This window comes from Crocodylus porosus, unplaced genomic scaffold (genome assembly GCF_001723895.1).
Source record: "Crocodylus porosus isolate Cpor-Errol unplaced genomic scaffold, CroPor_comp1, whole genome shotgun sequence".
Classification (NCBI taxonomy): domain Eukaryota; kingdom Metazoa; phylum Chordata; order Crocodylia; family Crocodylidae; genus Crocodylus; species Crocodylus porosus.
This window is the reverse complement of record NW_017728926.1, coordinates 10,334,931-10,361,354: the sequence shown is the minus strand read 5'-3', so window position 1 is coordinate 10,361,354 and position 26,424 is coordinate 10,334,931. Positions and strand designations below refer to the sequence as shown.

General features: G+C 42.7%; 1 protein-coding gene across 4 annotated transcripts in view; it reads right to left on the bottom strand.

Annotated features, from left to right (window-relative positions):
- The window catches only part of SPEN (spen family transcriptional repressor), a 78,955-nt gene that overhangs the window by 5,017 nt on the left and 47,514 nt on the right, over positions 1 to 26,424 (bottom strand). For 3 of the 4 annotated variants that reach the window (XM_019541431.1, XM_019541433.1, XM_019541430.1), the window contains exons 4-11: positions 21,911 to 22,071; positions 19,623 to 19,823; positions 18,539 to 18,690; positions 16,008 to 16,133; positions 15,238 to 15,351; positions 13,936 to 14,049; positions 12,536 to 12,636; positions 882 to 8,814 (exon numbers count right to left, since the gene is read on the bottom strand). In XM_019541431.1, coding sequence (XP_019396976.1) covers positions 882 to 8,814; positions 12,536 to 12,636; positions 13,936 to 14,049; positions 15,238 to 15,351; positions 16,008 to 16,133; positions 18,539 to 18,690; positions 19,623 to 19,823; positions 21,911 to 22,071 — 8,902 coding nt within the window. The remainder of the gene's footprint in view (positions 1 to 881; positions 8,815 to 12,535; positions 12,637 to 13,935; positions 14,050 to 15,237; positions 15,352 to 16,007; positions 16,134 to 18,538; positions 18,691 to 19,622; positions 19,824 to 21,910; positions 22,072 to 26,424) is intronic. The other variant, XM_019541432.1, reaches the window with a different exon arrangement.

Sequence of the window (26,424 nt, the reverse complement as noted above, 5' to 3'; positions counted from 1 at the left end):
GGGGAGAAAGAAGGCAAGGGTTGAAGAATGCACTTAAGGCACAGAGCGTTCTCATTTACCAAGACTTCTAGAAAATAGACTGGAATCCACCTAGGTGTTCATGTGGCTCCTATGACAGCAGCATCTAAGAACTTCACAGCATCACTGTGAGTCATCATCACTCCCCCAGGAAAAAACCTGTTCAACCTCATGCAGGGAGCCGGCAGCAGAGTTGGAAACTGAACCATGATCCCCCAACACCTTGTAAACTGCCTAATCCACAAGGCCCTACTTAACTGTGCCATCTATCCGACATATAACACCCATTCACCTGCACAAAACAGTACCTGCTTACAGTAACAGGGAAAACAGCTGTAAGTGAGCAGGATTACACCAAGACACCATCTGGGCTACAATGGAAACTTTCCTTCTCTCACATCCTTAAACCTAGGAACCTGAAAGCAGGTTTCATACCCTCACTGGACTGGACTGTAATGAAAAAGAGGAGGCCCTCCCCATCAGCAAGGGAAGCTGAGGTTAGATATTAGGAAAAACTCTCTCACTAGAAGGGTGGTGAAACACTGGAACAGGCCACCCCAGGGAGGTGGTGGCATCTCCATCCTTGGAGGTTTTGAAGTAGAGCTGTGGCTGGGATGATATAGTTGGGGCTGGTCCTGCTTTGAGCAGGGGGCTGGACCAGATGTGACCTCTCAAGCCCCCTTCTAACCCTCGTTTTCTATGAGTCTGTGATCAGTTCTTTTCCAGCCAGATTAGAAAGGTTCGTATTCATTCCACGTTTCCCAACCGAAAATAACCGAGTTCTAGCACCGTAAAACACAACCTTAAAGAAAGGACCTAATGGAACACCTGTGGAAGGACATGAGGATGATCACGTTTCTCACCTGAGATGGGGTCATGCTCCGAGAAGGCAGCCCAATTGGCGAGGCACCGGGGAACTGAGGATGACCGAGCTGGGCTGCTGTATGGTAGTTCCTCATGTCACCATATACCGGTCGGTAATCATGAAAGGAACTTCCCGTTGGGTGCATGATCTGTACACCATGAGGTACCACCACCGGCTGCGTCAACAGCTGGCTGCTGGGAGGGACGCTGAGAAGGCGAGGCTCGTTGTGTGGAGAGTGAGCCATTTTCACATCAGACGTCTTGGGCGCGTCTTTTCCAGGCTGTGGAGTCTTGCTTACCGGCGGAGTTTTCACAGAGCCGTCCGGCGTTCTCGACTGTCTCGTTTCGGGGTGGTGGTCGCCCACTGCCGCCATGTGCGAGTGCATCATCATTCTCACGTCGCGAGCCACGTTGTACTGGTCAAGTCGAATACTTGTCGGATGCATGCGGTAGTCCGGCTGCATGACGAGCACATCGGACTGCACGGGGGCAGACCCTCGGCACACGCTGTGATGGAAGTGCATCTCATCTTCCGGGGAATGTTGAGAAGACAGTGGAGGCATGACTATGTCTCTTATCGGAGCTGGCTGAGGTGTGCTGGATCGCTGAGGTCTGATTTCCATCTGAGACTGCAGAGCTGCTCTGGGAGAGTGGAGTGTTTCTGGGCGGATGCCGTAAGATATACCAGGCAGAGGAGGGGTGTTCATTCTCACTTCACCTTGGGACAGATGGCCAAGGGATACAGTCTGCGTTACACTGTGAGGGGGCATTATAACAGATTGCTCAGGGTGCATACTGGATATGTATTGAGGCACAGGAATTCCTGGAGCCAGCATGACGGAGGTACCGCTAGATAAAGCAGGAGAGGATGTACTGCCAGGATGACAGGCCCGCGGAAATGGAGAAGGAGAATGTCCGCTGGTACGCGGGGAATGGGGCTCTTGTTTCGCAACCCCCAAATGAGAAATGGCCCTATCTGTTGGGGTGCTGGGTCCTGAGCTGACATGGTTGGCCTCTGAATGCATTTTACTAGACAGGGAAGGATGATGAGGACTAACCCCAGGGCTCAAGTTGGATGACTGAAGAGATTTAGTCTCCACTTTCAGAGCAGTTGGATCAGAAAGCTTTTTGTTGGTGGAAGCTACGTTTTGTGAGAGTCCCATCTGATTGTGAACCAGTACAGGCGGAGTGTTTACGGTCTGGGAGAGGACTTTCACTGGCCCCGACTGAGAAGCTGGAGCCTGCACAGAAAGGTGGCCCGATTCAGATTTCTCCAAGGTACCGCGTTCTTGCTTAACAGAGGAGATCACAGGGGATGTATTATATGCCTGCGTTCCTAGTACCAAAGAAGAGTGGGTGGAGACATTTCCATACCCTGTAGGAGTTTGGGAACCTTTCGGTGTGGGCTGAGATGGAGTAATAGGCTCTTGTTTAATCTGCGACTTGGATACAGACTGCTGAAATTCTATATCCACCGCGCTGGCTGGGGGGATCTGACTGATCTTTGCGCTAATCCGCTGGGGGCCTTCGGTCTTCTGTCCTGAATAACTGAGAAGTACAACACCCTCTGACGTGTTCACTCGCAGACCGGGGCTGGATCCAGTCTCTACTGGCCTGTCCTCAATAACAGACATAGAACCCGGATGAAACCTGTTGTCATTTGTGCTTATCTTCTGCTTGTACTTTGGAGAAGGGGCATTGACTAGACACGTCTGGGTTTGGGGGGCTTGTTTCATCAACGTGATCCTCGGAGTCTCCTCTAGATCAACACTATGCGGCATTCTGCTTATAACGGAAGTAGCTTTGGGAGCAATTACAGTACTTATCTTTTCTTTCTCACTAAAAACTGGTGCCTCTGCTACCGGGGGATCCAACGCGTTGGTGACAGGAACCGCCGGTTTTTCTTCTGACACTGGTTTTATGGCCTCTACTGCGGGATGAGGAGGTGCCTCCTCCAAACGCGATGTGCTCACTGGCTCCACAATAGAGGTTGTGACGTGGGTAGAAGTGATGCTTGCTGCCGAGGAGTACTTTGGCTCCATGAGTATCTTCCTCAAAGTGCTTGAACTGGTGTCGATATCAGATGCTTTAGTATCAGGGGGGAGAGCTGGCGGTGGGGTGGAACGAGCACGGGTATCGTCATGCCTGACGATCCATTCTGACACCTTGCTGGGAGTGGAATGGAGAGGAACTACCCCAGCCGGTACAGGGGTCGGTATTTTTGCTGCAGGGACAGGCGGCACTGGAGGAACGGCTGGGTTTGGAGCACTGCGGGAAGCCGGGGGTGGGTTTTCAGCAGCTGACCGTAGCTTGAAGCCAGTTTGACTCACATCATCCACAGGGCCAGGCGGAGAGGGCAGGTCTAGAGGAGCAGCAGCAGCAGCAGGAGCTTTAGGTGGGGCACTGCTCTCCGTTACGGTTTCGTGTGCAATTACATCCCCGGCCGCAGGTTTGGCAGCATCGGAAGCACTTGGGTCTGCAGGAATCTGAACGGAGGTCTTTGTTTGCTTTTCATCTTTCAAGATTTCCTCAGGTATTGCCTTAACTTCATTGGCAATGGGAGATTTACTTGCTACCCGCTCAGGCTCAAAAACGTTGACTTCAGCCGTATCCCCCTTTTTGCTCGTGCTCCTTTTACGTCTCTGCCGAGTGGCCTTTTGACGACCTCTGTCCTTCCGAGAAACCTCAGCTTCCTGCAGCGTTTCAGCTTCCTGGGCAGAATTGGAAGATTCACTGAAGCTCACTTCCGGCTCCTTGCTGTCTGCGTCCGCTGCGGACGGCGTGGAGCCAGGGACCGGCTGCGCAGGGGGCTCAACAGCAGCTTCGGTTTCCAAGATATTGTTCACTGCCAGATCCGTTTCTGGCTCCATTTCTCCCCGAGACAGCGGTAGCACCAAGGGCTCTGCAGCTATCTCAGACTCTGATTCAGCAGGGTAAGTTGGGGGGGCAGGAAAGTTTTCTGTCTCTCCAGAAAAATCATTGATGATGGATCCAATAGCAGCTGCTAGTTCTGTTTCACTCGCCTGATGTGCAGGCTTATCACCTTCCTCCTCCTGACGGACTTCAGACACGTCAGCTGCCTGTTCTTTGTAGGCAGCAATGGTTGGTGTTTCGGTGAGCTTTGCAATGTGCTCCACTGCTTGCTCGAGTTCAATCTGCTTTGCCAACTGAGCAGCCTCTGGCGAATGCTTTGGCTCTCGCACAGCTTCTGTTTCCGCTTCTGGGAATGGATTTTCTAGCTCACTCTTTACAAAATGGGGTGACACATTTTCCTCCTTTGGCGGGCTCTTGATTTTTGTGGGCGACACCACTGGAGGCTCTGCCTCCTCTTCGCTTGGCCGCAAGGCACCTTTGACTTCATCGATGTTGAGGCGGATTTCTACATTCTTCAGACACAAAGGCGCTTTATCTACGGTCTTGGCATTTCTAGATCTTCCCCTTTTGGATTTAGGAGCCTTTTCGGCAACAGGCTTTTTCTCTACAATCTCAACGGTGGGGGTTTCTACTGGATTTTTATCTGCTTCAAGTTCTTTTCTGTCCCGCTTCTGGTCACTTGCTGCTACTTCTTTGTCCGCTGTTTTGGATTTATTGCTGCTTTCACTAGCGTTGGATTCCTGACCAGCTGTTTCGGCAGCATCTTCCGGTTCTACCACAATATCAGCCTTGGGTTCATTCTTCCCTTTTTTCCCTTGCTGACCGCTCGCCGCCGTGGAGTGACCATGTGCAAGTTTCTGGGACCGAGGGGACCTCCATCCTTCTGCCGGCTTAGGGGTTTCTACAGTCTCCTTAGTTTCATTCTCATCTGCCTCTTGCTGTACCGGTTCCACCTTGATTGGAGAGATGTCTTCTTCAGGCTTGCGGCGTGATTTTGGAGGCCTTCCCCTTCTGGGCGTCGTAGGAACAGTCGTGACAGTTTCCTGTGGTTCCTTTTCCACTCTTTTTCTGGTAGACCTAGTTACTTCTACCGAATCCTTCACTGGGGATGGCCCTTCGTTGTCTCCCGTGGTAGCATAAACTGATCTGACATTTCTGCGTCTAGTCCGACCTACAGGCAAGCTTGGCTCTACATTTTCTGGCTCGGCAGCAGCACTGGGAGATTTAGCAGCATTCCTAGAAGCTTTTTCTGGCTCGGCTTTAATTTCTAAATGTTTCTGCGCTTCCCCACGAGGAGAGGTTGATCTTTTGAGTTTTTCACGGTCTATCCTTTCACTTTTCCTTGTGACCGGCTTTTCCATGACATTAGCTGCGGCTGACTGCACCGGAGTCTTAGAGCGTTTACTTTTGTAGGATTTTTTATCTTTTACCACAACCGGGGGTTCAACTTCCATGTCATTGTCAGAGACCACCGAGGGCACGGCCTCCACAACTACCTCTACTTTCTGGCTGGCGGGAGGGTCGGTGTTAGCAGCAGGGAGAGCATTTTCCTCTTTAGGTTCACTAGACTCTTCAGACTTCTGAAGGACTTTGGGAGGCGGTGGTGGAACCGACTGTGGAGTTTCAGGTTCTGGGTCTATACTGATGTCTGCTTGTGAAAATGAAGCGCCTGGTGTCGGAGGTTTTGTATCCAAATATGACGGATGCTCTGTAGATACAGCATCTTCCTCAGAAGCTAGAGCCGTAGGAACAACATCTTTATTAACCTCCACGGCAGGCGGAGGCTCGGTTTGCTCGGGTGGTTCAGTTTTGACGGGTGCAGTCAGTTCAGGAAGAGGTTTGGGTTCTTCTGCTGCAGGTGTAGGTTCAGCTGGCCTTTCTTCTCTCGCAGAGGTAATATCCACCACTATTTTCTCATTTGCTGCCTTCTCGGGTACAGCTGGGGCTGGTTCCTGGGGTACAGTTGTGACTGAAGAAGGTCCCACTACGGATGAAGGCTTCAGCTCTGATTCTTTATCATCAGGGACAGTTTCTGGTGTCTTGGGCCGGTTTTCTTTATCCTCCTGCTTTTCTGCTTCTTTCGGTTTTTGATCTTTCTCCTTTTCCTTCTGCTGCATTCGGGTGAGCTCAATAAATCGACTGTGGAAAAGAACCACAGGCTCTTGGACCATATCAGAGCCGCTATTAGTCCCATCCAAAGACGTCTGTCTCCCATACAATCGAATAAAGTCAAAATCATCGTCTTTTCTTTCCAAATGCTGCAGGCGCTTCGAATCTTGTTCAAAGATTGAGCTATGTAAAAACCTAGAAGCAAACAATTCTTGCCTCTCCTGCTCCTCTTCTTTGTGATCCTCTTTTTTATCATCCAGTTTTCCTTCTGAATCAGTCCTAATTTTTTTCTTTTTCATATACCATGATGGAATAGGCCGTGGAGCAGAGTCAACTTTCTCTTTGTCTTTATTGTTTCTAAAACTAGCAAATCTTGAGTCCCAGTCTAGAAAAGACCAGTTTTCTTCTCTAGATGAAGAGAGAGATTTAGCTCTTTCGAGTAAGGCTTTTGTATCTGGCGTGATTGTCTTGTCCAATGCAAAGGAATAAAATTTGTTTCTTTCTAAAGACGTTGACAACCTTTCCTCTCTTTCACGTATTTTCTCTTCTCTGTCTCTCAATAAAGAAGATAACCTGGAGCTCTCCAATAATGACGAGGCTTTAGGAGACCGGGGCTTATTTTCGCTGTCTTCATCTGAATCCGAAGGGACCTCCCCTGGCTCCAGGTCCCGTACGGATCGCTTTCGTATGCTGTCTCTTTTAACTATGCTGCTTGGGAAACTGATATCGACTCTTGTTCCTGGCTCTTGTTTCACTTGCGATTCCCATCGATTTGATTCATCTTCAGCACTCAGTACAGATAGCTTTATTTTAGCCATTTCTGTCATCTGCTCCCTTCTGCTGGAATCATGGGGATTAAATTTTAGGGAATCTTCCCTCACTGTCATATTAGCATACGAAAGACCCTTCTCTTCTATTTTAGGTGACTCTTTGGTTTCTTTTAATGGCATTAGCCTTGGGGAATCTAATATGTCATCATCCTCATGAAGAGGAAAGTGTCGGATGCTAGGAGAACATGCAGTCCTTTCCGAATCTTCGCTCACCTGACGAGAGCTTCTGTAATTCCTCTCTCTTTTAGTGCTAATTTCAAAGTCAAAGTGATCAGTCTTTTTTCTTTTACTTGGCGGAGAGTCATCTGTGACATCTTGTGGGGGTTTGCCCACCTCATGGACCAGGCTACGCCTTTCATATTCATCTATATCTTTCTTTGGACTGCCAAACTTCTCAGAATTTGCCATCTCCATTTCCTTCTGCTGTTTTAACCTGCGGCTTTGCTCCATCTGTTTTCTGTAACTTTGTGTGTGATCAATATCAATGCCGATTTTTTCCTCCGACTCAGCCGACTGTAGTTTTTCTTGGCCGAGTTTATGGTCCGGTATCTCTTCAGGAAGACAATAGTTTTTCCTCATGTCCTCTCTCTCTGTTCCTTGGTCATCTAATAGGTGTATTTGCTTGTGTTGTTTTATCAGATTAAACTTTTTCAAAGAGATGTCTTGCGTTTCCATCAGTTCATCAACTGGTTCTCCTAGCCTTGCCTGTAGATCTGAACTGGGACGCGAGCCAATCCCCACTGAAATGTTAGCAGGCTCCTGAGTATCTTTGGGACTGGTAACAGTAATAAGTCTTTCCAGTTTTATTTTTTTAGATTCCCTTTTCAGTATCTCTTTCCTCAAGGGCTTTCTTTCCAGCTCTCCTTCCCTTAACACCGTAACTTCTCTAGATGAAGCTGTCGTATCAGTTTGCTTTTTCAAGACCATGCGGGCATCTTCCTCATCTTGGCTGCTTCTTTTAACTTCCAGTTTTTGCCTGTCAGGTTTCATGTTTCCATCAGCAAAACGTCTCTTACGAGCCTCTAATTTGTCTAGATCTACTGCATTTGCCCCTTCAGACGTCTGCTCTGTCTTCAGGTGTTTCTTGGGCTTTAGTTTTCCCTCCTTGTCAACCACTTCTACATGGCTGGCAAGCACCTTTTCTTTTGGCACTTTAGTTCTGACAGGCTCCAGTTTAGACTGGTCAGACTTTGTTTGCTCAACTTGAGATGTCTGGATTTTTTGTTCAAGTGGAGACTTGATAGTGTCATTATCAAGCTTTGCTCTCGGTTTCTCTAGAGGCTGATCAATAACTTTCCCTTCCTTTTCTTTCACTCGGGTCAACACAACGCACGGCATTAGTTCCAGACGGTTTTTAGCTGTCCCTTCTTTGTCAGCTCTCTCTTTACTCTGTTTAGTATTGCCCTTCAGTTTTTCAGGGCTTGGCTCTCTCTCATTTTCCGGATCTGTTTCAGAAGACTGAGAGCTTGGCGAATGGTTTTTTGGTTTTCGTTTTTGCTTCTCTGTTTTATCTTTTTCTAGTTTTTCTGGTTTCTCCTTCCTCACCAAGCGTTTGTCTTTGTCAACTCTCTCTTGGTCAAAAGCACGCTCTTTATCAGGTTTCTCATTTTTTGCATAACGTTCTACACGGGCTTTGTCAAGTTTATCGTATCTTGGAGGAGAAAGCGAGCTACAGCTCCCGCTGCGGTCTGAAGATCTGCTGTAGATCCTCCTTTCAGAATCACTCTGAAGCCTTTCTGACTGGGAGGGAGACGCTCCAGGGCTCTGCGGACGCCTGGAATGAGTTGGACTTTGGCTGCGCTCTATTGGCCTCCTTTCATGATCTCTGTCCCGATCAGATTCAAATCGCTCCCGCTCCCTCTCCCGTTCTCGTTGTCTATAACTGTACTCCCTTATATCCTGTTCATAAGGATCTCCTCTGTATTCCCTGTATTCTCGTGGATCATCATAATATCGTGGGTCGTAGTAGTCTCCTTGATAAGGATCCCATTCTGCATAAAATTCTCGGCCTCGTGCTGGGTATTCTCTCCGAGGATCTTCGGGATATGTCCCTGGAGTTCTAACAGTCTCATAGTAAGTACGATCAGGGGCATATTCGTAAGATCCTCTTCTTTCATCTCTAGCAAAAAACAAGAACAGTACTGGGATTAGCTTTTCCAGTTAACCAAGGGGTTTAATTATAAAAACTGTTCTACATAAAGAATCATTTTATGGTAGTTTCTTTATTTAGAATTACTCAGTGTATGATAGCTGCTATTTGTAGCGGCATACATAGAATTTAACAACAATGAAGTAGCGCATAGTGGATGAGCTGCTTTGTTCGTTTCAAATATCTAGCTAATCACTTTGTTCATGAGGCTGCTTTAATGAATACTTTTGATTCTGTCCTGTTATTCCATCTTTTGCCAAACATGAGTTCAGCTGTGACTTAGAAAGTATTTCCAGTTTCAAGCAGGGAGTAAGTAAAAAATCTGTGGGGCAAAAAAGCGTTATGTATGTATAAAGACTACCCAATTTGAGGCAACTGCTACGCATGCTGAAGCATTTAGTTAGCTCCCGAAATAGACACTTTATTTAAGGTTTGATTAGGCACCTGATATAAACTGTGCTTATCTTACCAGTGAGCAAGATGGTGTGCTTTTCCTTATTCTAACAGAGCAATAATTTTCACAGAGTACTAATAGCTCCTCCATTGAACACAGTGCACTGCCATTACCTATTCACATTGCAAGTCAACAAAATAGTGCACTATAAAGTCAGAAACAGAGCAGGTGGATTTCATCTGAAGCGTTCAGCGGCAGAAACCAAGTGATTGCCCCACTACCTTAACACTTCCAAGACTACAAATGAATCAAAAAGCAGTTGCAATGGCAGATAAGTGGGGGGGGTTTAATTTCTCATACTGAAAGTATATATGGTGCTCCAGTTCCCTAAATAGTTTAAACTATGCTTTGCACACTATTTCACACATTCAGACTTCATACAAAATGTGAAATGTTTCTACCTTGTAAGAAACATATAACATTTTTTTTAAATCTAAAATGAAGGGTTTACTACAAAAGGGCTGCAAAAAATCAGCAAATCTCAGGAGACATCTGATGAGAACAAGAGGAATCATGCAAATACATTTCTCAGTCTACCAACAGAAATTTACGCTCAAGTCAAAAGGACCAAGATCTGCCTCATATTTCAAAAGCAAAAAAAGTTAACAAGAAGAAAACTGGCTACTCTCTCCATCCACATGGACTTATCTGAAAAAATAGGTTATAAATAATAAATTGGTGAGTAGTATGATTTACCATGCACCTTTCCTGCTCACATGCTCTGCCCTACCACAGGCTGGAATAACTGCAAAGCCCTGGGTAGGTTTGAACAGCTGTTGTGCTCTATAAATTAACCCCACACACAAATATTTCCTTCTGTCCTATCCTGCCCTTGTCCCGAATAGCTCTACGCGTGCTCAGGGCCCAGAATGTGCAAACCACTATCTGAGATGCAAGTCCAGTGTCAAGTATCGACCCCTGAGGGGCCCGGAAATGGTGGTGTGTGCGCCTGGTAAAAAAGGATGCTCAGGTTTGCAATGGTACACATCACACTTGTTTCTAGTCTCAAAGTGCTGAAACCTGTAGGACCTTAACAGTGTGACATTTTTAAGCAAAATTATCAGACAGCTTTTTAATAGGCTTACTAAATGTATTACTTCTAATATATTTAGTCTCTCCTCCTAAGACCTGTTTAGCTGAATTCATAAAGAGCTATGACTTTACAGATGAAAGAATAGAAAAAAATAAAATGTTTAAAAATCCTCTGTAAGATTTCAAAAATAACTTTTCTCAAAATGCTGTCACATGCAGGTTTGTATAAGTATGGCCTAAAAATGGAACAGACATCCATTTACAGTGTCCTGAATAATTAAGTTGCAGTTTCACGATTCATAAATACAGTAAGTATCTCAGGCTCCTGCCAACGTATCTATATACCAGCCTACCCCCCACGCAGTCTGTTCAAATTACCTTTCTTTTTAAAAGATATACATACAATACAGAGAGTTCATTTTGATTCCACAACCAATTAACTTTACTGAATTATTTTCCTCATCTCTTGGATACACGGAGAGAATCCTGGTTTGCGCAGCCTCCTTAGCATCACTACTAGGGACATTTTACAGCTGACGCTTGTTTGCAGCAACACCTTATAACAGCAACAACCTCTTACCAGCAACATTTCACCTTGGAAAATTTTCCATACCACGGATACAGCTGACACTTCCTATAGCAACAATAGCCATTAAAGAAACAACACAGCACAAAGGTGCAGTCATGTTGCTATTAATAGGGTCTGGAAGCCCTGGATTCCAAATATTCACATGAATAGGGCAGGCTGGGAAGCAAAAAGACTAACAGGTGCTGGACTATAAGATCCAGAACAGAGTTCACCTTTAGTTATGCAAATTGCTCCATGATTAATTATTCTTCACTAGTTAGTAGAGATGCAAACATAATGATGGATTAGAAGGGGAAAAAAAGAGAAAAAGAAAAACAAGACTTCACATGCATCCAAGTATCATCTTGTTCTAGAAATCAGTGTTCTAGTCAGAAGAATTTCGCAGGGAAGACAGGCCCAGATGCCTTGTGTGTGCTAGGAGACATCAGACAAACTCATTTCTCCCTTTTTAAATCAGTCAGAGGAAACTGTCACAGTCTGCCTGTTGGCAGATCGCAGTCCTTGGCAAGGATATGGGAACACACACATTCATTCCCATTATGCCAATTATAATTTCCAAACCAATCTTCACTTTTTTTTTATCTGGCAATGCTACGTATGTTATGTCAACATACTTTGATCTAAAATGGAAAAGTGGGTAGCTCGTAGTTGCAAATAATGTCAGACTCGTTTCATTCTCAGATCATTCAAAACCTCAAAAATTAAGCCAGCCTTTAATTTCTGTCATAGTAACGTATCAATCTATAGAGAAAACTAGCTTGCCCATTCTCCATAACAATCATTAGTAATGAATTTTATCCAGAAAGTGTTCTTAAGTAAGGCTGCATTAAACCAGTCTGGAAAAGTGACCTTTCTGGACAGAACAAACTGTCTTTTGCAACCCATATATAATAGTTACAGGATGATGAGAAGTGAAGCAATGAATCTAGAGAGAACGCACTTTTTCATGTTAGATAACAAGCAAAAAATGTAAGTCGTCCTCAGAGTTCTTATTATTCAGTCAAGCCAGGGAGGAAAGATGGGTCTGCATGGAAACTTTGTATCATCAGTTCAAGAGTTGGAAAATATGTGACTGTTGTAATGGGATCAGCTGATCTGTTAATCTGCAAACTACTATGAGGGAAGGGAAAGGAATTAAAAATAAAGCACTTCACACCATTAAGTCAGCTGAGTATTTAGACTGCATAGTGGAGCAAAGGACTTCAGTTAAGTCTTTGACACACACAGATTTTTTGGTACTATGGATATGGAAACTGTAAGACACTGGCTTTTTCCAGACAATCGAACCATTTCAATCTGTAGAAAGGTTTAAGAATTAACACGAGGAAACTACAATCTATAACTAACCATTAATACACTTGTCTTTTCAGTACACCACTGGTTCAGTGTATGAGCATTAAAAGTTCTCTGCCCTGAGTTCAAAGTGGAACGGCGACTTCTTCAAGTATACTCGCATCTCAGAAGTGCAGAGGCAGCAGACAAAATGACTGAGTTTGGCTACGTGTGTGGCCTTCATTTTAAAAGTTCCTTTAATTTAATTTTGTCCTCCGGTCTTAACTAGATTTAAAATTGCATTAGAAAAGCAAGGGAAAGGAATAGGTGTATTAGATACATGCCTTCTTTCTGCCAGCATTTCATAAAAGTCTCTGATATCTTGACCTGTTTTCTCCATGGAATGATAAAATGCCAACTGACTCTCTCGGTTTGCAAAATCCACCTGAAAAACAAAGGGTAAAGCATGTTCAATAAAGGAAACATCCCATTCTGACACAATTTGAGAGTCTGCTACAGAACCTGAATATATGAACAGAAGGGAGTGTGGGTGGGATCCAGTTAAAAAAAAAAAAAAAAAACAATCTTCAGGACTGGCAATTAATCCTGCCAAGATGAAAGGCCTTCCTCTCATTATAAATGTGCTGCAAAGCACAGCGTAATTGGATGGAGCTTTACCAATTCTGATTGGGATGTGTTATTCCAGCTAAGGAAGAAACGGCAACTGAGAAGCTCTTGTTCCGAGAAACTGAAAAATGTATGAGCACCCTTTACCGTCATAAAGCAGCTTTCATCTCAGAATGTCAAAAATGGGTCAATGCTATTAATCTGTTCTACAGATGAGAGTTCAAAAAATCTACCCCCTCCCCCCGCAACTCCAGGTTACACAGCCAGGCAATGGCACAGATGAGCAAAGAACCCAAGAACTCTGACTGCCAGCTCCAAGTTCTAACCACTAAGCACTTTCTATTTCCCTCCCAACGGCCTGCTACAAACTTAAGAAAATAAAGACATAACTGAAGCCAGAAATTAAGGTTCCAATTGGGTTCGTCTAAACGCATTCCACATAAGGCAACAGTTTTTACATTTTTACATGAAGTACTTGCTCTAAAAGAAATCTGTAATGGAACTCACACACAGATAATAAAAGCGTGCTGAATGTTCCAAAGTCACTTAGTTGTAAGACCCACAAACACAAAACACAAAACCTTTAAATAACCATAACCTTGTGTTCTACATAAAGGCTGCTTATTATATTCAACTCCTTTGAAAAATATTCAGCTCCTAACCGCGACAACATCAAAGTTTCAGATGTCTTCGGCAGGTGAAACATCATGCTTGAAGTGATGACCCACTCTTTAGGAGAGAAGGAAGGAGGAGGAGAAAGGTAACTCAGAAATTGGGCTGACACTCTAAATTCCTGGATTAGCGTGGTGCCTTTGTAATACTGCTGGACGGTAAAAACACGTATTGACAACAGGGACACCAATGTCCAGGAGCTTAGGGTGGCAAGAGCGGTGAAACAAATGAGAGGACACTAAAGAAGGCTTTCTGAGCAAGAGTGCAAAATGCCCTAACACCTTACTAAGCCGAGTTGAAAAAATTAGTTGAACCCTGCAGAGATCTGGGACATATATGTCCCACTAAGTATTCCTCTGACTGGCAGTCTGCAAATGCCAGCAAGTTAAGGGCTAAGACCTAAATAACATTTTTTTTTTCTCTTTTGGAGGTCATTTCTGCACACCTTAATTTTATTCCCACCGATTTTCCTCCCCTTGGTCTCTTTTACAGCTGCTTGTGCATATTCAATTTCATTGTAGAGAACCAGGGCCATGCCTTTTAAGCGGTCAAACACCACCTGTAAAAAACAAAAAAACAAAACAAAAACCAAATAAGAGCCTCATCCACAGGACTTAATGTCAGTCCCAACAAATTCCTAAATCATGAGGATACAAGAAAATTTTTATCAAAGTAAATTTTCAGGCTTTTCTGATGAGGCTTATTGGAATAAAGAAACAATAAAAGGACAAGGGACTGGATATTGTGGCTTGAGGTATATTATTGCCTTTATTTTGTTTTTCTGTATTTTACTTTTAGCATTTTCTTGGTGACTGAATACTGTCATTTTTGTTATTGTTTGTAGTTGTGTTTTTGAAAATTCCCAATAAATTTTAGGGGGGAAAAAAGGTAAAAGGAACATTTAACCACAAAACAGAATAAACTTTTGTTACAAACTGCAGCGCCATTCTTTGGTTGCTAAATATGCGATTTACAAAAGACACCTTGGCATAGCAATGTATATGTATTACTCACGCAAACAAAGGATACATTCAAAATGTTAAAGTTGCAACACAAACCCATAACCAGGTTAAGGAAGTAGGTCCCTGACCCTGCAAAGATTTACACACACGCTTAACTTTAAGCACGCATATAATCCGACTGAAACCAACGTGACCACTCAGCATCAGGATGAGTTAAGGATGTGCATAATTATTTGCAAGATTGCAACATTCATCTCTAATACCTACACAAAATGGATCTTGGAAGCTGAGTGTCCCGTTGTGTGACATGGGTGTGATGCACAACTGTAACACTCTTTGGATGTACCTTTTCCATTGTGAATTTCCTGCAGGATTTTTAAAAGTCATTTTTGGTCTATTTGCCAAAATATAATTATATCCAATTATGCAATTAGCATGCATAAATATAATCACATAATTAGAGTATGTTTCTCCTACGTGAAACAACATGAGAATTCTAAAGAAATTTTGTTGGGAAAGAGGCTGTACTGCACAGGAGCAGCAGACAGGATCTATTCTTTATCTCGGCTCATTCAAAATACTTGTTTTCAAACACAGAAAGTAACTGCACTATGTATTGGATCAACAGGCTGCAAAACTATAGACCCCTATAGGCCAAATTTCAACCCAGAGAGAATTTCTCTGTCTGAGCTATGAAACCCTAGAAAGTTGGGGTTGAAAGGACAGGATGTAAAGAAAGAAAGACAGTAACAACTTCAAACCACATACCAAAGCCTCCCACCTACCTTTACCACAGGCCCGTATCGGCAGAAATGTCGGGTTAAATACTGATCCGTAACGTTTGTAGAAAGACCATCTAACCACACGCAGTTTGTAGGCATGCTCTTTCCAAAACCCAGCTGGACACAAAAGGGCAAAACTTCCATCAGTTCACACGTATTTGCTATTCACGCGTATAAAACCAATTTTAACTGAGCACACCTCATTTAGAGTTATCTGAAGAAATCTAGTCATTTGTACAGATTTTCTAAAATTAGCATCTCATGCAGGTGCACGCAAGTCGTAATCAAATAGTAATTAATAAAAATAATCCTGCAGACTTAAACAAATACAGCTGTTTGAAAATATTTGCTTTTGTGTGAATTTAGGCCTTGTGAAAGGTGCTGGATTGATAGCTTTTGGGACAGAAATCCTCTATTTATCCTCAGAATCAGTTCAGCACTGGTTGGAGCAGTTCAATCTTCTTAGCACTGTCCCACCAAACACTGACCTGGAGGAACTACCTTTAAAAGGTAAGAGGATAAATCAGTCTCCATGTCCATTCAATCTTTGGCCTCTCTGCTGAGACTGCAAAGAGAGTTGCCAATTAATTCCAATTCTGCTTGCTGTTGAAAATGTTATCACTACCTAACCTGATCTACAAAATACAAAGAAATATCAAAAAAAGTACAAACAATCATCTTCCCTTTCACAGACTAAACATTCGCAAAAAATACGTAACGCTCAAAACAAAACTGACCCGGAATAGGATGAGCTGACCGGAGAATTTCTTTACCTTGAGTCGGTTATTTCCAAGGTATTCTCCATCCATCTTCTTAATTGCTTTACACACACTTGCAATATCACAGTACTGCAGGAATGCATATTGAGGAACTCCATTTACTTTCTTGATGTCGATATCCTGGAAAAAAAGCAGGCCACATTCAGCAATATGCCAACCAAGAGAGATTCAGCTGTATAAACTAGATCTAAATGGATTTTTTTTTAACCAGCACTGCTTAACTAATATTTGTATTGCAGGGGGGATTTAAACATTAGCAGACAGCGAGAAGGTGCACTGGTCTGCTGCTTTTCATTCCCATGGTAAAACTGGACCCTAAGGACTCAACAAAAGCTCTTCACAGTGAAGATTTAAAAATGGAAAATGATGTTGGTGAACACCCAGAAAAACTAACCTGACCCATTCACAATAAACAATAGCTTTGTTTGACACTGTGTTAAATAAACCAAGACAGCTCAGCACCATAAAACAGTTTTTTCACCAATAAAGGTGGAAGGGAAGATAAATGGCCCCAAAACAAAGCTTGTTTGGGAGTCAAGAGCCAAATTAGCTTACTTTTCCAAATAAACTCAATTCATCCTGTTTCTAGAAATAGAGGGAGATGCTGGGCTCTTCTCTTGACCCAAATTGGTGCTGATGAGGCAAAGCAAAAAAGATTAGGAACTCCTGACATGTGACCCCAAGAGGCCTGAGGCTTGTTCAGAGACTCACAAATGCAGTAAGAGGAGAACAATTAATGTATACTAAAACCTGGCTTTAATCTATTTTTAAAAACAGCAAGTCCAGAGTTGACATGTGGTCAACACTCAGGCTTACTACTAGTACTGGCATACATGCTGGAAGTCTCTGAACAAACCCACAATATTATGATTCATTCCAAGCTGAAAATAGAAGGTAGAGGGTTGTTGTTTTTTTAAATAGCACAAGCTTCCTCGGAGAACTATGTGCCAATGCTAGCACACTAATTTGAGCCTAAATGTTTAAATATTCAACGTAGGTTAATAAATTTAGGGAGAAGGCACTAGTTTAATACAGGGCTCAGCCTGGAGCTCTTTATCAAAAAAAACAAAAAACTACAGGTAAGCAGGGAGAGAACTATTGGACTTTGACAGCCCAAACCTAATGACTTCAGCATCATACTAATAAAGGGCTACGTCTTCAAAAGTCTGAAGCAGCATTTCTGCAACCTTGGCAAACTGTATTTGTCCAACTCACCCTGGGCAAGCAATTTCTTTTGACAGGCAAATGGAGTATCATTACTTTGTCCATTACCCTCTCAAAAAAGGAAACAAAATAAAAATCTACCTTGTGCCTGACCTGTTAACGCTTTCATGGGAACGCTGCGCTGCTGCTTCAATTCAGACCTATTAACTATTTTAACAGCACAGAAGTAGTTCACATAAAACCAGCTTGCAACACACTGGACTATCCTCATCATCTGGTACTGGTACAAACTGGTATCAGCGCAGCTCAGCTGGCATAAGATGAAAAAAGGGTTTGAGCCATATTCAGCGTGCAGAGTGCAGACTCACCAATTAGCACGGATTTCAGTTACAAAGGTGTTGTGATATACAGAGCTGACAGACAGTTTCGCAATAAAATGGAAGTCGTATGTTTGCCAGCACTGAATGTGCAAGGATGTCATGACCATTTTTAGCTAGAGGTGGCACCCCTTCTCAACTGAAAGGCAATACCTCAGATGCCAACAACTGAAAGGTCTAAACAGAGTGAAAATAGTGCCGAGTAGCCATGGTTACTATTATTACTAGACTAACAGCGTACTCAAAGCAAGCTATCACTGCAGAAAGTCAGATATGGTAGAAGGTATAGTACTGTACAAAGTTATTTTATTCTTCTGGAAAACTTCTCTTAAATCCTAAAGGTGGTATTATTCAAAAGGGAGTGTGAAATAAGGGGAGAGAAGGGAATTAATCCTCTGTAACTATTTCAGTTGAATAAGCTTGTTCAACTGAGAAGCCAGACTTCTTTGTGTCATCACTAACCATTCTGCTTATTGTCTTGTTCTGTCCCATTGTTACTGAACAGGCTGTCAGAGCTGATTGCTACTTGCACAAGCAAGCAAGCAAAGTCTTTGTTTCAAAAATCAACAGGAAGCTTGGATTTCGCAACAGTAACAATGACTAAACATGAAAATAGAATTAAGCACATTTACATCCATGATGGATGCTAATGACTTCTCTGCAACTCTCCTCTCTTGCAAAAAATCCTTAAGTTTCTCATAACTGCACACAAGTGAGGCCTACTTCCATTCCAAAGTTACTTCCCTGCAATGCTGGTATGCTAAAACATCATTTGAAACTCAAAGCAATGTTTCTGGGTGTATCAGGGCAAGGCAAATTACTTGGATCGTGGAAGAACGCAAAAGGCTAAATTAATTGTATTCACAGACTCAGAGTGATCAATATTACATTTCACTCTCCCTCTCATTTAGTTTTTTGCCATGCACATTTTACACTGAGATCAAAGTCAGAAGTAGTATGTGTGCCAAAAAATAATTAACGTACCACTATCCCACCAAAGCGCTGAAATATGTTGCGAAGGTCATGATAGGTTGTGGTTTTTTCCAGGTTCCCAATGAAGAGAGTTCGTGTTGCTTTGGGGTGGAATTCATCTATCCTTTCATCCAAAGGGCGAAATTCATTCTCACTTTCTGTTTCTAAAGACAGGAGAGATGGGAAAAACCTTTAAAATATACTGAGGTGTTTTCAGTTTCTTCTAAACCCTGTTTTTGGAATAGCAGAAATGGTTTAATCACTATCTTTAACAAAGACACAGCAGGGCACTGGACATTTAGCAGACCTCTACCACCACCACGAGTTATAAATCTGTCTCAGGCCACTATACGAATGCCAAGGAATCTGGACCTTTGGGTGCCACTCACTGAAAAAAGAGGTACGTTCCACATCAGCTGTTCTGGAAAACATACCTTTAAACAAGAATAAAGTATTCTATTGCCAGGAATTAATTCAATAGGCTTCATTGTATTCACGTGAGTGCTGATTTGGTGCATGGAAAATGTACTCTCTAACTGGTCTGTTTAACAGATAATTATGTACAATAGGTTCCATTATGCTCACCGAAGATCAATTGAGAAAAGCTTAACTTGAGTGCCCAAAGTTAAGGCTTTCCCTACACATTTACTTCACATAGCCCAGGCCCTAAAGAAGGCTGTCCCCCCTTCCGACAACACTTTGACAGGATTCAGTGCCACATCTAGACCCTGTTCCCTCTATTTCACTGGAGCGAAGCACATCAACAAAATGAAATCTGGTGGCCACAAGGAACAGGATGGGAGATGATGGAAGGCTTCCTTCACTGACGGCTTGTGCCTGGAATGCTTTTCCTGTCTGGCCTGCCTAGCAGCAGACCAGTGGCATCCACTGTCCCTGTTCTGGGATTTATTCTGGCACATTTCCTAGCTCTTTTAAATTATGATTTTTTTATTTCTTTTTTTTTTTTAAAACCAAAGTGGAGTCATTTTAACATTCCTTTTATTCATTTGCTGCCTCTTATGAGAGTTCCTATAATCTTAAAATGGCAACACGTTTAGAGGGAAGTATGAAAATCAGTGTCATCTTTTGTGCTCACCTGGTCCTACCCAGGCTGTCACTTCGATCTGCATGCCAAAGAACAGCTTTCCTTTTGATGCGTTCAGTGCTTTTTCCTGGTCCTCCTGTTGGCGGAAGAACACCAGTCCATACCGCTCCTCAGAGGCCCCGTGAATCTGTACGGATGTCACCTTCCCGTATTTCTTGAACTCGTGAAAAAGTCCATCCTTAAGGCTTGTGTCTAAACCACAACATAAGCATTAGTAAAATGCAATAATTATTTTCTAATGCTATTAAAGTAATGAAAGATACAGAAGTAAATACACTGAAAGAGCAGTAAGGTTGCAACGTCAATGAATCAAAAGTTAAAAGTAGCCCGTGCAGCCAGACTCAAAAGTTGCCCACACCTCCCCTTTGCATATGCATTATATGAAAATCTAATACATGCATTATCTAGTAATACTTTACTATGTGATCCCATACTACTTTTTCCACAGGAACTCTATGCTTCATTCAGTACAGGATGAATGGTGATCACCTAAGGTGCAACTACTTCATTTTGCCTTCACTTTCGAGGTGTAACTCACTGACTTATTTCTGAACAATACTCAAACCTCGCACTGAATTATTATTAATTTCTTTGTGAGTCTTTTTATGGCACTCATCACTGCAGCTATCACATCCAAACATTAGCAAACATATTTCCATACCCACTTTGGAAAATGAAGGGATATATGTTCATTTCACAGATGAGAAACTGAGGCAGAGAGGTTATTTTGAGTGCCCAAACTGAAATGGCTATGGCTTGACATTTTAGAGCACTTTTTATTTTGTATGTCCAAAGCACCATTCCCTGTGACTACAATGGCAGGTGTGAGCGCTGAACCCAACAGTCTCCTGTTGAACAATCCTGAATCAAGAAAGCCAGAAGCACTGGTCACCTGTGAAATCTAGATCTCGTCTCCCTTTGCTTCCTAATCAGCTTGCTTCTTCCTCCTCCTCCTCCTTGCTGCCAGCAGCAGAACTGAGAGCACTGAAGACCCCTGTCCTCAGGGCTGGGGCCACAGCACCGCTCAGTAGCAACTGCAGACAGTTCTGTTCAGCCCAGATAGGCCTGGGCTGGTACACACTCAATACCTATGAAATCTCTACAGAACTGTGCAGCCAAACTCAAGCAAGGCTCTACTGAGCACACACAAACCAAGATTTTTCAAGGGTTTATCATTTGGCCAAATCTTGGCAGTTTTTTCCCCTGGAAAGAAGACAAAAGGCATATGACCTGATACAAGGCAACGTTCCTGCCAAACTTCAAGGCTCTCATCCAAAATATGGAAATGTTACAGGCTCTCAGGCAAAGTGACTGAAAACATCTTTTTATACATGGAGAAAATTGATTTCTCCTTGATCATGTTCTTGAAAATGGCTAAACCATTTTTTGCTGAACTTTTCCAAGAGTTCAGGCAGAGGCAAACACCTGGCTTAAACACAGCAGCTAACATTACGGTTGGTAAAGTTAAAACCAACTGAAAGCAAGGATTTATAAAGATGTTATTGGGCAACTTTAACAAAAAGCTGTGCTGTGCTGCCAGCTACATAAATACTATGTGAGGGCCTGGACATGACATGTTAACAGCAACATAATTTACATCAGTTTTATACATCGGTCTAAATTAGAGCTACGGAGCTAACGGACAACTGGTTATACTGGGTAGGCGCTATGATAGCACCGCACCCCTAGATGGCAGAGGAGCATGCAATGGGCCCGGCTGCACTGAGCCAATGGCTAATCTGAGATACTAGTGAATACACAGTTACACCAGTGTGTTTTTACTGCTGTTTTTTTCCCCCAGGGTAACTCTACACCATATTCCACACCAATGTAGCTGTGTCATGTGTCTAGCCCTTGGCTTCATTTTCAATGGTGCAAGGAGAAGAGAGACTCCCGGTGACTGTTGTAAAGGAAAGGTGCTCAAGCTGCAAGGCCAGAAGCACTCAGAGGTTTATTAAACTTCTGAAATTTTTGTCCTGTAGTAGTGCTGCAGTTTCCTTGTATCCTTCTTCAAACCTAAATGCTCTTCACATGTAATCGGACCCTTTCATTACAACATTATGACAGCAGTAACCTTGTGACTAAGTTTCGTAAATGATGGCTCATTAACCTGCACTTACACTTCCCTATCCAATAAAAAAATGATACTGGCAAATACTTTTAAAGGGACAGATCTATTTAAATATTAGGTAAACATGATGGAGACTACAGATCTATTCAATTCCTTCCATTAGTCTCTCTTTTTCGATTACAACACCTCTTTCCCACATGGATTTTACCTGTTGAGCGTACTGGAAGATTTTGAACCTTGATCCCAAAACTTTTACGGGGCTCATCTTTCTCCAGAGATGGAAGCAGCTGGGATGTGGGTGCTGGAACTGCTGTAGACTGAACTGACCGTGCTGGGGACTCATCACTTGAACTGCTGCTGGAGTCACTACTGTAAAAGAAAAAATCAAAAGGCCACTCAGCAGGAAAAGAAACAAGTGTGACTGGAGACTAGTGAGTGTTTTTAAATATTAAAATCATAAAAAGGCAAGAGGATTTTATTCTACCAAGCAAGAGTCAGATACGTTGACTATAAATGGTAATAACTGGACTAAAATATGGCTCACATCCCCATGTCTATCTCACCGCAGCAGCAAAACCACAAGAGACGGCAAGTTCTGTCTGTAAGTTAAAATACCTGTCCTCAAAATACCAATAAAACCGTGTTAATGAAGAAAACTATTTGAAAAGGATTCTTTCAAAGCATTTCCTTTTTCCATTCTCAAATGCCGAGAATCCAGTTTCCGTAACACACCCCAGCCTATACAATGGAATTCATAATCATCCTACAAATATTCTCTTACAAAATCCTCGGAGGAGACAGTCAAGGAAACAGAATATGGGTAAAATGTCAAACAGCTCCTGTTACATTCTGTGACAATGGAGGAGATTTAATTAAGTGTAATACAGTGCTTCATCAACTTCGGAGCTGTGTGGGAAGACTGAAAAAAATATACAGGGTACACAGGTCTACTGAGGCCTTAAAATCCCTTTCAGCGTTCTCACACATAAAAGGAAATGTTATGGCAATCCCAGGTGCTGCTGTCAATCTGGAAATTGGCTCCACAGTTTCTCCCTAATGTGGCAGCTATATCTTTAAAAGAAGATTCCCACCTCTAAATAGATGACACTGGAAACTAATGTCCCTTGTGAGAAAACCAAGACAAGTTTTTGCCAACTGCTCGATAATTACCTAAACGTCTGTGAGTCATCAAACACTGTTTACAGACTGAGTCTCAACAGGGAACTTCAGACTGAAGGGTTATGGTCCTAAGAACACTTTTGCATGATGCAGCTACTCCAGAATAAGGACCGTCTGCCGGATCAAACCAGTAATCAGTCTAGTCCAGTCTGGCTGGACAGTGGGGCTGCTGCCAGCTACTTCCTAAAAGGTGAAAAAAATTCCCTACCGTGAATAATTATCACAGGCTTGCCCTTTTGGAAAACTGTCTATACAGTCCTTACCAGTCATCCTTTCCCTCACGCGGTATGAGAGTTTACCCCACTTGTAAAAATACCTTTTTTAATGTAACTGAATATCCTCATTCTCCAATAAATAAGTCTCTTGAATTGTGCTAAACATCTAGGCAAAGTGGTAGCTTGAACTTAAAACTGTTTTGTATAAAAAAAGTCTTAAATTTCTTGCTTTTCAATTTCTCCTAATGTTCCTTCAATGCCATGAAAGCAAAAATAATAAATGTATACATACTTAAGTGCCATAACAACAACAACAACAACAACAACAACAATAATAATAATAATAATAACGGGGCCAGACTTGATGATCTTGCAGGTCCCTTCTGGCCTTTGAGTCTATGGGTTTAATAATAATAAGGGGCAGCTAATTTATCTTCGCTGTGCCATTATTCTACATATCTATTATGCCCCCTCCCTACATTAAGCAATATCTCCCTAGGGAATCTATTTAGACCGCTAATCATTTTTGCTCCCCCATTCTAGATATATTTCACTTTGACTATATCATTTTTGACACAATATTCCAGATGAGGGTATATACAAGGTGTTTTAATACTGATGGCAATATTTCTTCCCCCCAGCCTTCCTGCAGCGGCATTTTTATATTCATTTTTTATATAGCTTGAGCAGCAGCAGTAATAGAAAGACCCCGGTCAAAGTGCAGGCTGCACTGTCCTAGACCTGTGACTCTCAACATGGCACCCTCGGGTGTCTTGAGAGCCTTTCAAGGGTGCTGCTGCAGGGTGCTACACAAGGTTAGTGCTGCTATGTGTGCAAACTTGAATCCCAAATAAACCCAGAGATTTTAAATGGGAATAGACAGCATTAAAAACATTCTGGCTTGTTGAAGGCTCTGAGTTCTTGGCAACAGAAGTATTTTACCGTAGCCAAAAACTGAGTGAAAACGAAGCGCTGACATTTTCCAAGGGGTGCCCCAAGCCTACTGAGGGGTGCCTTGAGCCTAAAAAAGGTTATGAACCACTCTCCTAGATACCGTGCAAACCATCCTAGTAAGCACTGTCGCTATCTGAAAGCACTTTCATTATGTTTAGAAGACAAGACAGAAAGAAACAAAAATAAGAAAAACACTTGCCAAAAGCAGAATACAATTTTTTCCTTACAAAACAACCAACCAAGCTGTTTTATTAGCTGTGGTTTGTATTCTGAATAGATTCTAAACCTGTACCGCCCCAAAGATATGTCTGCCATTAGGAAAAAAGGCAAGCTCCATCACTCCTCAGGAGTCTTGGCAGTGAATTAAATGAGGCAATATTAACAAAAGGAGAGAACAGGAGTATTGGGAGAATTCAAGGCATTACTAGTTAATAGAGAAGTAAATATCTAGTACAGGGGTATGGAGCAAAAAGGACTTTTTCCAAAGTGGGGACTGTGCCCACACCTCCACAGATTTCCCTGGGAGTTGTGGGTGCACCTTTCCCACTGCAAATCATGTCTCAGGTCTTTTAGAATTAGTTGAAAAAGATCCACCCATTCCGCGACATTCCAGAGAAATGAAGTTTTACCAAACTTCCTCTCTAGGCTTTTCCAGAAAAAACAAGACTGATAGACCAGCTCCACAGGCAAGTTACTTTCCTTTCACTTTTTGTTATCTTTTTAAAAGAGAAAGTTCATTTTTTCAGCTGAAGAAACACACTTGGAGAACTTTTGCAAGCCTGAGTTTTCAGCTTCTGTGGATGGGTGTAAAAAATGGTGTGTTTAATTTTCCCTATGCTACAACTAGAAGCATTGCCTTCTACATAGCTGCAAAAAAGTAAGAGGCACTTTAAGTCATATGCAGTTTTTAAAGCACAAAAAAATAAAATTCACAAGCTATAGAAAAATGTCCCATGTAAGTAGAATGAGAACTTGTAAACAATACTGAAAATACTTTCCTGCTGTCAATGCGTAGAAAATAAAGGCATTTTACTAATTTTTTCTGCTAACAAGAGCTAAGCAGTCTTTCCTGCCCAAGTGCAGGGGAGCTGAACCCAATCATTGGTCCTTTCCAGCCCCTAATAACTATGACACTGCAGTAATTCATAAAATGTTTAGAAAGACCAACATTTAAGAAGGTAAAAAGTTTAATACGGGAAGACAACAGATGACCTTAAACCAGGGGTGGGCAAAATGCAGCCCACGGGCCAGATGTGGCTCGCCAGGCCATTGTATCTGACCAGCAGGGCCCATAAAAAATTTAGAAAATTAATATTTATCTGTCCCTGGCTGCCTGTCATACAGCCCGTGATGGCTTGCCAAAACTCAGTAAGCAGCCCTCCGCCCAAAATAATCGTCTGCCCCTGCCTTCAACTGTACCACTCACCATCACGTTCCCTGACAATTTTTATAGGTAATCAGTATGGGTGGTGCCAAGCCAGAAAGCAACATAAAGGAATTGCTTACAGAATCTATACATTTATTTTCCATGTCAAGCTGTAACGTAAAAATCAGGAGGCATTGGCTTAATTTTTTCACAACCAAACCATGCCCAGGCACACAGCTTATCCCCAGAAAGGGCCACCTTGCTCTCCACCACACGTGCATACTTACTGGATCAAAATGTCAGGCAACAGGAACGGGCAAGCTCCTGACCTGCCGTAACATATATGGACTGTACAGACAGAAGGTGGAGCAGAGTGGCCCTATAGAGACCGACTGGTTCAGCGAAGCATAAGCTTTCGTAGGCATCAACCTACTTCTTCATTAGCACCCGACAAAGCAGGCTCTGCCTTCTGCCCATCTCCAGACTAACACAGCTCGCTCCCTCTCTCTGAACCATACGGGAAGGTGTGGCTGTACTGGCAAAATTTTCTAGTATCAGATCACACCTACAGCTTTACTCACATGTTATGTGTTTCTCATAAATGTCTTATTTTGTATGCAAATATATCAGGAAGCTGATGTTTAAACAAGGACCTATTTTTAGCCTGTCACTGCCTGTCTTTTATCCAGCTGGGTCGCACATAAACTTCTGAGAGTGAATTGCTGTTATCCCAGTTTTCATCATAGCATCCTACTAATATCCAACACGAATGACTTCACTGTAGGTCCAAGCAGAAGGACAACGGGGGCTACTGAGGAAAGTATTTTTATTTTAATAAAATTAGCTACAGAATGAAGAAAAGTGCATGTTATCTTCAAGTTGGCTCCAATGCAAAAGGCCTTCTATTAAAAAATAAAATACCAATAAAATACTGTATAGCTAGTGCTATACAATAATGCTAGTGCTAGTTAGACTAGTACTATACGCAGGAGTACTGGTTTTCTCTGA